This window comes from Echiichthys vipera (genome assembly GCF_963691815.1).
Source record: "Echiichthys vipera genome assembly, chromosome: 2".
Lineage (NCBI taxonomy): Eukaryota > Metazoa > Chordata > Actinopteri > Perciformes > Trachinidae > Echiichthys > Echiichthys vipera.
In genome coordinates this window covers 3,080,098-3,091,959 of record NC_139827.1, presented here as the reverse complement: position 1 = coordinate 3,091,959, position 11,862 = coordinate 3,080,098, and the positions used below count along the sequence as shown (strand labels likewise).

The window sequence follows — 11,862 nt, the reverse complement described above, 5'->3', positions numbered from 1 at the left end:
ATAATAATAATAATAACACTAAATAACTTGATAGAAGAAACAGGACTTGCCTAAATAAATGTAGGTTTGGCCAACAATGAAAATACATAATTATTTTTAATATCTATGAATTCATTCATTTGTTCTCTGCAGAGAGGGAGTCTCACAGAAACTAAGCCAAATAAACTAATATTAATTAAATGTACCAGTTGAATAGAAATGAATAGAAGTAAACACATGAAACAAACAACATAAATATATAGTGTCCTGTGAATAGCTGAAGATTGGACCTTTCTTCTGTTCTAGTTTGTTGTTTGTTTGTCATTTGTTGTGACGCATGTTATATATAATGAATAATAATATAATGTTATAATAATTATGTGCATATCACCATTGATCCTAGACAGAGAGGAGAGAAGCTCAGAGGATCAGGAACAGGATGATCCCCCGGCAGACTCGGCCTATAGTCTAATATTTGCACGCCTTGCAATATGACAATAAAAACTATTCTAATCAAACCTATTTTTGAATATGCCTAATGTTATTTTCTGCATACTGATTATTTTGCCTCTCATAGGCTGTTTAATGTTAATATGAAGGTCATTTGCAAATACAGTATATACAGTATATACAGTATATCCCAAGTTCTATATCAGCGGCGTCAAACTCAAACTCACAGTGGGCCGAGTTTAGAAACTGGGACAAAGTTTCGGGCCAATCTCAATATTTACTAAAAAAAATAAATAAAAAAATACTAATGATAATGTGCATGTGTCCCTTCTCTCCAGATGTGTAACGTTGAACCTTTCCAGTGCAGCTCCTTGTTCTTGTCGTGGTGTTTCTTCTGTTTGATTCTTTGGTTACAGCCACGGTGACAAACAGCTCTTTACCTTCACACACAGATCATCTGCTGAAAGCGCCTGTCCTCCATCTTTCTTTGGGTCGTTTTTGGGGAGGGGTGGATTCAGTTTGTCCCAAAAGAGGTAAAAATGACTTTATATAGAGCAACAATTCCTTAGAAACAGTTGTCATGACTGCCATTGTCTCAACTTAGAACTCACTGGTAAGGATTAGGAAATGAAGATGTTACCACTACTAGTATTTATTCCGAGTATGATGCCATTGTGGCGATTACATCAAGAGTTATGATATTTTATTTGCTGTTAGGGGCATATTAGCATCATTTGTGGGGACCATATCACCCTTTATATTTCAGCCCCTAGGACCATGATGTCCCACCCGGACCAGATGGATCTACAGACATCAGACTGTTGTTTTATGGTACTGGACAGATTATGCGGAGGGTGAGCGACGACACAAAGGACTTCTCCACCTAGACTGAAGTATAAAATGTGACATTTTACAGAAACACTCAAGTCTTCTGACTAGTCAAGGCGCTTTCACAGTGTTTGTCACATTCACCCATTCACACTGATGGCAGTAGACATCTACAGACCATCTAATCTAACCATTCACACCACATTTACACACCCATGTGCAGCACGGGGAGCAATTCGGGGCTCAGTGTCTTGCCCAAGGACACTTCGACATGTGGACCGGGGGAGGTGGGGATCGAACCACCAATCTCTCGAATGGAGGATGACCCTGTCACTGAGCCACAGTCACATACATAAGTAAGTTGTAGCTGTGAACAATACATCTCAGACACATGTTTATAGAAGCAAAATAGTTATAGTGCATTAAATACAGGCTGCAAAAGTCTCTGTACACACAGAGAGAGGACACTGACAAAGGAAGTCAATAAGTGGCCGTTAACGTGGTTCATTACGAGGAGCATTTGACCTTAAGAAAAAGCCAAAGTCTGCCGAGCTAAGCATGTGGATATGTGTCATGTTTAACAACCCTCTCCCTGTTGGTTGGTCGCTCCCCGCTCCCCCAGCGTCACCACCGTGATATAAACCACTCACCTGCCTGCAGAGCTTTGTCACTGGAGGAACAGCCCACTGAAGACAGCCAAGATGGTGAGTGGGGGCAAAGGCTTCATTCATACGATGTTTCTTCATTCTGCACAAGGACAAATATCTGCTTTTTCTTCTCTTTTCCTCTTTTAATCTGTCATTTTTGTTGCCTTTTCACATCCTGACCAGGGGACTACACATGCAAACTAGCCTTCTAGCTAATTCTGGCTTTTTGAACCATGTGTAATCATGTGTTTTATGAAATTGCACCGTCCCCTTTTAACTAAAATAATACCTAATACCTATCTTGTTAGTCCTTAATTGCTGTATGGTACAGGCTCAGAACAAGAATGCGTTGAAGTTTCTCCAACTTCACACTTGCCATGTGCTTTGATCTCACTTTAATGTTCAATGGGCCACAATACTTTTCTAAATACACACATGGGAGATCTACCGTGTCCTGCTGTTTGCCTTTGAGTGGTGCATGTTAAAGAGGTTTGCGTTAACGTCACCAAGGGTTTGGCAGCATTAATAGCTTCTTTATGTTTCAACAGATGTAGTTTTTCATTGAGTATTTTGTCAATCACTAATATTCAATCCAGGGATACAGAAATATGTGATCAACACGTGCGGATCAAAACCGTAGCATTAGATCTAAAACATGTATTATTGCCCTGGTAATTCACTTCACCGTCACTGTGGTTACAGTGGCTGAGTTAACTGGTTCACCTCACAGTAAAGAAGTCAAACGGACCCTTTTAGATTCATGTGAGACACGCACGTCTTGTACGGTATAGAATAATATGTGAAATACCTTTGCCGTAGACGACAAGCAACGTGCTCAGATGTTGCACACTGCTGCACACACGGTATCACGGTATAGGTAGGATGACTCAACCCCCCACAGGGATTAATGCAGTGTAACTAGACTTAATTATTCTCCAACGCCCTGCCTGTGCAGTCAATAATAAACCAGTATTGATCTGAGATAAGGGATAACCCATGACTGGATCTACTGTGGCTGCACAGACTGAAGTATTTATGGGTGTGGGACAAGTTTATAGGAGCCGGGGTGTTGAAGTCCATGTGTAACTCAGATCAGTCGATGCCCTATAGATTGGGAGGAGAGCGTAGTGAATGAGATTTATTGTTTGACTGAATAGGTGAACAGGGCTTTGAAGAAAACTCCCGATACGCAGTAATGATTTTTGTTTGTGCAGCCTTTTAAAATCAGTTGTAGGTGTTTTATTAGGTTTGCCGTTTCCTTTTCTTTAACCATCACATAGACACACACGACCACACCTTTATCCTACCTGTGTGCAGATGTACGGCGGCAAAAGGTCCGTGTGTGTGGGCGTCTTTTATGGCTTTATGTCGTTTTACAGTCTCTATATGACCATCACATGTCGTTGAACAAATACGGCACCTTCCTGTTTCTGTACTTTTACAGCCAAGGGTTCAATATTCCACCCCGGTCGATCATCGACAGCTAAAACGAGAACACCTGTGATCATCAATTCTCCCAGCAGACTCCACCAAACACATAATTATCTGTGTGTCTCTAAGATATCTCTTACATGCCAAAGCTTTTTTGGAACCTGTAGATCAGGGATGTCAAAGTCAAATACATCAGAGGGCCAAAAAAACAAATTTGCTACAAGCCGAGGGCCGGACTGGTTCAATGTTTATTAAAACATATTAAAATGATGCATATAACCTGTTGAACCAAGACCTAACACAGTGCACCGTATTTTATTAAATGATTAAATGAATAATCCAATATTTTTGTACGGCTCTGTCAGTGATTTCAAGGGAAACATTTTCAAACAGGCAAACAGACAAAAAATAAAAATAAAACATGTTCCTTAATATCAAGATAAAGACGCACAGCTTTGTGAACATGTGCTTCAAACAAGCTGTTCTCATCGTCCACCTTCCCTTTAGCCGTTATTGGGGGGGGGGGGGGGGTTCTGTAAATTGACATCTGCCCTGAATGCTGATGAATAATCTCGGCCCACTTGCGACGCTGCAGTGAATTCGCGGGCTACCGTTGCATTGTGGGTAATGTAGTTTTGGTGCATGAAAGACTCCAGCAGGCGGCTGTGGCGTGCGGGCCGGTTTTTAATACTAATCAAATATCATCCCGGGGGCCAAGATCATTCATTCACGGGCCGGATCTGGCCCACGGGCCCTGACTTTGACACCCATGCTGTAGATAAACACACAAATTGATACCCATGTGTCGGCACACTTTAGTTTCACAAACAAAACAGGAAGGAGGAAGGATGAACACGAGGAACCGATCAGTAGATAGTTCACATGGGGCTTCATGTAAAGGCTCTCCTCTCTCCCCAGATTGGTGGTCTGCACTGAACTTTAGTTGTATTACAATGAAAAAGAAAACTAGCTTTACAAATGCTCTCATGTAAAAATAGTAAATTCCTTTGTTTCCTCGGTAGTGTCACTTTAAATCTATGAAGATGTCATTTAAGCTCAGACTTATCCATCGTCTGAGTCAGATCCCTCATTCCTCTTTGTCGTTTGCCTTCGCAGAAAGTCAAGGACATGACATTCAAGGAGGGGAATGAGTTCAAGATCCGCATCAGGCCCGATGACGACTGCAGTTCGTAAGTTCCCCTTAATACAGACGTGGATGCGTTTGATCAAGTGGAAGTTGATGTAGCGTACTTTGTGAGATAGGTTACTGTTTATCCCCTTCTTCCCTTTTTCATTGCACCCTCTTTGAACTCTGTGTTCCTGCCTCCACCGCAGCTTTGCCATCAACATCGGCCACGACTCTGAAAACGTCGCGCTGCACTTCAACCCGCGTTTCGACTGCGGCGGTGACACCAACACCATCGTCTTCAATTCCTTGTCTGGGGGAAGCTGGGGCGATGAGCACCGGGATGGAAACTTCCCCTTCATGCGTGGAGAGGAGTGCAAGGTGCGTTGGGAGAGTGTGAGGGCGTCTATTATCTGTAGTCTGATACCAAAGCCTCGTGAGCCCGTCCTATCTCTGAGCTCCGTTGTATTTCACTCTCAGTTCAGTTTGGTAACGTGCGGCAGGAGAAGTTTGCAGAGCAACCGAACCAATCAGTGTTGGTTTTGAGGCTTATTTAAGTGACGAAACGAGGCTGTTCAGTGTAAACAAAATGGCGGCTTCCACGGATGAGTTGAGCAGCTATGGAGCAAGCCGCTCACTAACTCTTTGTTCTCTGGATCCTTCTGTTGAATATGGACCGGGCTCCTGAAATTGGGCCTTTGATCCGTAAATTCACGTTCAACACAAAGGGAAAATCTCCTTTACCCACATGTTGTTTCCTTTCTGAGCTTTGCCTCCACGCTGTTAGCACGTCACACGCTTCAGTCATCTGATTGGTTGATTCGGCCCGTATGTTGGTGATAGACAGATGGTTTATCCAATCAGAAACCAGCATTTTCGCCCCTTCCCAAAAGATCTACAAACCAGAGCTCCCAGATGGATCTGCTGAGCAAACGCGAATCAATCCATCTGGCGGAGTCCGGTTATCGCAATCTGCCCTTGGACACTGAAAAATCGCAATGCATTTTGGGGCATGTTTCATACTTAAAAATTCTTGCTAATCAAGTTTACATCCGGGCATTTCTCGCATTCATAAAATCCACTTAATAAATTCTACATCACACTTTGTATGAATAATAGGTGAGTATGGGATTTTGAACACGACTATACCTTTACATACGAGGTTACAGGAAGACTTGTGTACCCTTGACATTAAAGTGAGACTACACAACCTTTGCCACAAGTGACCGTTAAAGCCTATTGGTAAATGCTCAAACAATCCAAATAAGAGAATAATCACAGTCAGTAAACTGAGTCAGTGAAGTCAGTTACACAGCAATATCTATCTACATTTATATAGATGTAATAATAACTAACATTAGTCACCATAAGATACTGATTCTGTACTCTACGGGGGAATTGTTGGGTCTCTGTAAATCATAAATAAGTCATAGAGTGTGGTCTTTACCTACTCTGTAAAGTGTCCTGAGATAACTTCTGTTATGATTTGACACTGTAAATAAAATTGAATTGAATTGATACTCATACCAGAACAAGAAAGCTTGTATCAACAAAACCCCCGAGTACTTTAAATAGAGGCAGGGTGCGTGTCATTGCTCGTCATTTCACCTTTTCATTTGTAAGATTGCGAACAGGTTATTTGTTCAAGTTATCGTCTCACGTTAGCACGTTTAATGTTCCCTCCAAATGCACATCTGTTCAATTCCCCAGTAAAATAAAGTACTACAATAATGTCTCAGTTTTCCAAGAATCATAAAGATAACTGTGACGGCACAAATGCTGCTCCAGATTGTGCTCTAGAAAGTATTAATTCAAACATTTGACATCACGTTGTGCAGCACCTGGAGCAAATCTGATCCCAGAGGCCAAAGTGGTATGACTTTTAAATAATTAAGTGGCATTATTATGGTTTTATCATTGTTTGGACCAGGGCTCTGCAACCTTTACTGTCAAAGGAGCCATTTGGCCCCTTCTGCCATCAATTAAAATTTGTCTAGAGCCGCAAAACATGTTTGATGTCGCAGCTTATAAATGTCTATATGTAGTTATATGATATATACAAAAAATATAAAACGAAAATAAAGAAAACTGTTGACGATATCTGGCATACAGGGAGCCGCCGTTATGCGAGAAACTCAAGATTAGCCACCGGCAGGGAAAGGCGTTGGGCCATAGACGAAGGATGTGACGCATATTTTAGTCCCACATAATATATATATATTTTTAGAAATTACCTCCAACTCCAAGATAACAGGTGTTCCCTTTGACTGATTGTCTCCTTTGTAAAAAAAACCAACATGTTTTATTTTATTTTACATCTTATCTTTTGGCAAAGCTACAGGGAGCCACCGAAAGGGCGCCCAAGAGCCGCATGCGGCCGAAGACCCGCGGGTTGCAGACCCCTGGTTTAGACAACAAAGGCTCAACGCTGCTTTGGGTGTTTGTATTTCACACGCAGACGTAACACGCCGTAACTGAAACTACATCATTTGCAGATGATACTGTGCTGTATTTATTGTATAATTTGGCTCAAGCTCAAATGTGATGATGTCTTTCGCCATACGGAGGTTATTAGCGGGCTTGGTGTGTGTGTGCTGTAACACTGTTAAGTCAACAGACGCTGAGCTCTCCAATCAGGAAGTTTATTGGTTTATAAAACTTTACAGCCGCTGAGAGAGATAGTCTATCCGAGTCATCCTTGTTACCTACATGTCTTCTTATCTTTTGCGTCGTATGAAACGAACTGAAACGTGACACTGAGAGATAACTCGTGCTTCCTCTTCCCCTCCACGTCTTCTGTATTTCAGTTTTACGTCAACTTCAACAATGAGCAGTTTTACATGAAGCTTCCCGACGGCTCCATGCTGAACTTCCCCAATCGACTGGGAGACGTCAAGTACAAGTACTTCGATGTCAGCGGTGACGCCAGGATCGTGGGCATCAAGATCAAGTAGAAGTTGAACTCCTCTTAACCCTCGACTCACGACCCGTCCACCTTTATGTGTTGTTGTTGTTATGCTCTATTGTAGATTACCGAGCCCAGGCCTGATTATTAATCTTTTCTCCTTCTGAGGCCGATGAGAAAATAACACTGTACCAACAAGGAGTGCTGATGTTGTAATAAGAGAAAAGGGCCTGAAGAGGGAGCCACAGCACATCTTCTCTGACGTCTGACATCTCACCAGTCATTGGGTTTGTTAATAAATGTTGTGGAAAAAAAAGAAAAGCGTCTCTGTCCCACCCACACACACACTATAAATTATAATGATGAGTTTCACGCATGTGTGTATGTGTGTGTGTTCTTTTAGTTCTATATGCAGCAGTCATAAAACCCAGACATCATAAGCTGAAACAAATGTACTATTTACACTTTTACCTAAATCAGTAAATTCAACTTGAAGACTAGTTTCTGATTTAGGTCATCCTCATATACAGTCCTACTTCTGATCCCATTCATATTTGTTACTATTTGAATTGAATCTGAGCAGTAATATCAAAATCCCTGCATGCTGTCAGCAATAACTTTGTACCAGTGACACCTTTGGAGGCATTCATAGAGGACAGTTAAGGTTTAAATCACATTGTTGTACAAGCTGTTGCGTCAGTGCATGAAACACGTGATATAATGTAATCAGTGCATGTTTTAAAGCATCCAGAAAGAGATGTCAGCACACATTTAATGGAATTAAAATGGTTAAAACCAGCATTATACCCTGTTCATCCATAGGTAACTGATATCAGACATTGGCCACATTGAAAATTGTAATGTTAACATTGTTTGAATAGAGCAGATGATAGAGGATAAAACAGGATCGTGCGAAAGGAGAGGTGATATACAGCAGAGGTGGGATGAGGTACATTCTTACAGAGACAATTTGCAGGAGGACTCAAAGAAGCTGCGGTTCGAGGCTGAGGAATGTGGCACGACGCGACCACATTCCCTGCGAGACGATGAAATATCGTTTACATGTGTGTGTGCAAGGTGGACAGCAAATAGGAGAGTAAATGAAACATTGAGGCAGGTCTTTACATCTGATTCCAGTGTCCATCCATCAGAGTTTTTAGAGTTTTACTGTGAACTAATGAACTATGACGATAATTTAAACCATTACATCAGTTTAAAGTTCCTATCGAACATGTATTTGTCAAAAAATCATTGATGTCAAGAAGGCAGAACTGGAGACTGGTAGACAGGTATCTGTTCTATACACATGGGGATGAGTGTTAGATTAAAGAACACAAATAAAATACTGACACTGTGCTGTTTGCCCTCCAACCCAGAAGACTTGCAGTCAGATGTTCATGTTAGGAAACATCCGCCTGCTGCGCTGAAGTTCTCTGAAGCCTCAACAGCTCTGGTTAAACTGTGTAGCATCGCATCGGAAATGTCTGCAGCATTAAACAGTTTGTAGAAAGTGACACGTCAGATCGCAAGCGCCTCACAAAGTTTTGTACAAACTTACTCGAACCAAAAACACGTCCTCTCTCAGGCTGATGAGCAGTCAGTAACACTTTGTCGCTTGAGTGTCCGATAACTTATTCATCCACTAAAGGTCCTGCAGCGGCGTGGTCACAGCTGACCCGGGGTCAGCTCTGCTTGAACCCACCGACTGACCTTTCTGGGCCAAGTAATCTTTGTAGTTCCGGGTCAGAAGAGTGTAAAGAAATGGATTGATGCAGCTGTTCCCATAGGTCAGACATGTGACAAAGAAATTCACATAATTATGAGCAGCTGGAGACAAAGCCTTGAGAGACTCCGGGGAGAACAGTTTGGCTAGCTGCCACCCCCAGAAAGGTAAGAAACAGGCCCAGTAGGCCACTACAATGCTAAAGATCATTGATACAACTTTTTGTTTGAGTCCTCTCCTCCGGGCAGACCGGCTGCTACCGCCTAAGCTAGCCTGCACTGCCCAGTAGCGGCTAGCTAGCCCCACATACAGCCCAACAATTACCAACCCAGGAACTAAAACACTTGTAAGAAACAGGACAGTGATATAAGCCTTGAAGGCCTCAGGGGTCCAGGTAGGGAAGCAGATCCTCTTAACCAAACCAGCGGCGGTTGGTTTGCCCTCTCTCAGTCGGATCATCACCATCATAGGAAGTGTCAGCAGGAAAGCCAACCCCCAGATAATCCCTGCCGCTAGCTTTCGTTTACGGGACGAAGACCTGTGCGCACTGAAGGGCCTTGCCACGGCACGGTAGCGCTCCAGGCTCATAGCAACCAAAATGAAGACGCTGGCATGCATGGTGAGGAGGTCGAGACTCAGTAGGATGCGACAGCCAGCCTCGCCGAACAGCCAGTCATGGGCGAAGTAGGTGCAGACCACGAAGGGGATGGTGGAGAGGTAGAGCAAGTCTGCCAGAGCCAGATTGATGATGTAAACGTACATGGAACCTGTCCGGCGCAAAGCGGCTGAGCGCGTAATGATGAGTGTGTACGTATTGCCCACCACTCCCATTGCGCACATGATCATCAGTGTGGCACCGAGCAGGAACGTTACCCAAAGGCCCCCGCTGCCTCCTCCTCCTCCTCCACCACCACCACCACCACCACTCTCCTGGGACCCTCCATCTCCAGCCCCTGGGCTCAGGACAAGTCCCAGCTGTGGAGTGATGGTGGCATTAGGAGTGCAGTTCATTGCAGGTTCACAAATCAAAGGTCAGAGGTCAGGCTCTAATGTTCAAGAGCCAATTTACACAGTGCTATATGACGATTAGCTCCTGCGTTCAATTTGAAAAGGTTAACATGTCATGCTATGATTGAAGAGGGCAGCTGAGAAATGTCCCACACACAATCCAGGTAAAAAACAATCATTTCTTGTCATAACTCCTTTTGAAATGTTGTTAAAGACCTGTAGATTTTTTGCAAAATCCAAGAAACAACATGAACTAAGAGTAAGTGAGCACTGACTGGCCAGCAGCTTCAGTGACTACGCAGCTTCCTGTGGTTTGTCGCGCTTATCCCCATAAATAAGGTCCCAGCACAGCCATGATACCATATTTCTGCAGAATCAGGACGGCAGGACGGAGGGTGAGTCGCCTTTCAACTTGACAAACTGCGTTCAAAATGTCCGGCGACAAACTCCTGCTGCGCCGAGGTGTGCTTGAGCAGGACTCGAGTCGCTGACATTTCCAGGAAGAGTCTCCTTGTGGGTATTGTGTCACTTTCAGTAGATGAACAAAAAAATCTGTACATGTCCACTTTTGGTTGACTTCTTTCGGACCAAGTAAGGTTGAATCATCAATAATATCCAGTCTCGTATTCTCTCTTCTAGATTTCTACCTGCACCCACACTTAGTTAATGCTGACCATTTACTTTATCCAAACGATCCGTGTCAACGCCTCACCGCCGTTACCCCATGAATGATTCAAGTAGATGAACCTCGGGTCCATTTGACTCCCTTGTTCGATAGAAGGCTGTTGTGTCTGTGTCTGTCGGAGTTTTCCAGCTCGCTCTCCTCCCTCTTTCTCACCAGGGTGAAAAACTAGCACGGGCCTATAGATTTAGGAGGTATTCCTCTCGGGCCCCTCAGGTCCGCTGTCTCTGTAGACACCCACCACACTTATGCCTAAATAAGAAAGGGGCGTATTTATTCATTTCTGCTTGTTTTAGAGGTCGTTTTTCATTTAGTTTGTTCTGAACGCCTGATCTCCACAACATATAAGACTTTATAAACACACCTGCCCTCTCTGCGGAGATGAAGGAGTATTTAGCAGCTACGTTTTTGCTTTTACTGAAAATTAATATTTAAAGTTGATGATGCAGGAAATCTGATATACTGTGAGAGGCAACTAACACCATTTACAGTGAGAGACAATGTAAAACATGATTGGTGCAGAGATTCCTTGACAACTTCCAGAGGAAAATGTTTTATTAGCAATATTTTCATGTGGTTTGTAAGTCAGCCATGCTCATGCATAAATGCCTTTTAAATATATATACTGTATATATATATAGATATATATTTATATATGTATGAAACCAAATTAATACGTAATCTAAGTATCTCTTTAATTGCAAAACAGAAAAGGGAAACAACAAAAAATAGCACTAAATGTATCAGGGTTTTTTGAAAACCTTCTACTAGGGAAAGATGTATTGGAATAACTGTCTGTATTAACAATGACTATGTACTGTACGCCACACGGAGGCACCGTTAGACCATGTAATGACTTGCAGTGCCTCCAGAGTTTCAATCCCAATGCATTTGCCAATCTACTCTATTGTCTTTCAAGTACGTCTTTGACAGAAAGACTGTGACGTGTCTCAAACACGACGGACAAAACCAACAGTTGTCTGGCCTTAAAAGAAAGAACACAATCATAAAAGTCACTTTTAATTCACTGTACAGTTAGTGTGTCAGAAGATACGGCGTGGCTTGGGGGGGGGGGGGGGGCTC

The 11,862-nt window shown here is 42.8% G+C and overlaps 2 protein-coding genes across 2 annotated transcripts; one reads left to right on the top strand and one right to left on the bottom strand.

Annotated features, from left to right (window-relative positions):
- Window positions 1-1,206: 1,206 nt before the first annotated feature.
- Window positions 1,207-7,415, top strand: lgals2b (lectin, galactoside-binding, soluble, 2b; the record flags this gene model as incomplete). Its single annotated transcript, XM_083935871.1, has 4 exons — window positions 1,207-1,260; window positions 4,452-4,525; window positions 4,671-4,842; window positions 7,269-7,415. The coding sequence occupies 4 exons, from the start codon at window positions 1,207-1,209 to the stop codon at window positions 7,413-7,415; spliced, it is 447 nt and encodes a 148-aa protein (XP_083791997.1).
- A 1,593-nt stretch (window positions 7,416-9,008) lies between these two features.
- Window positions 9,009-10,100, bottom strand: uts2r4 (urotensin-2 receptor 4; the record flags this gene model as incomplete). Its single annotated transcript, XM_083933960.1, has 1 exon — window positions 9,009-10,100. One exon carries the CDS (start codon window positions 10,098-10,100, stop codon window positions 9,009-9,011), a length of 1,092 nt encoding a protein of 363 aa, XP_083790086.1.
- Window positions 10,101-11,862: the final 1,762 nt, after the last annotated feature.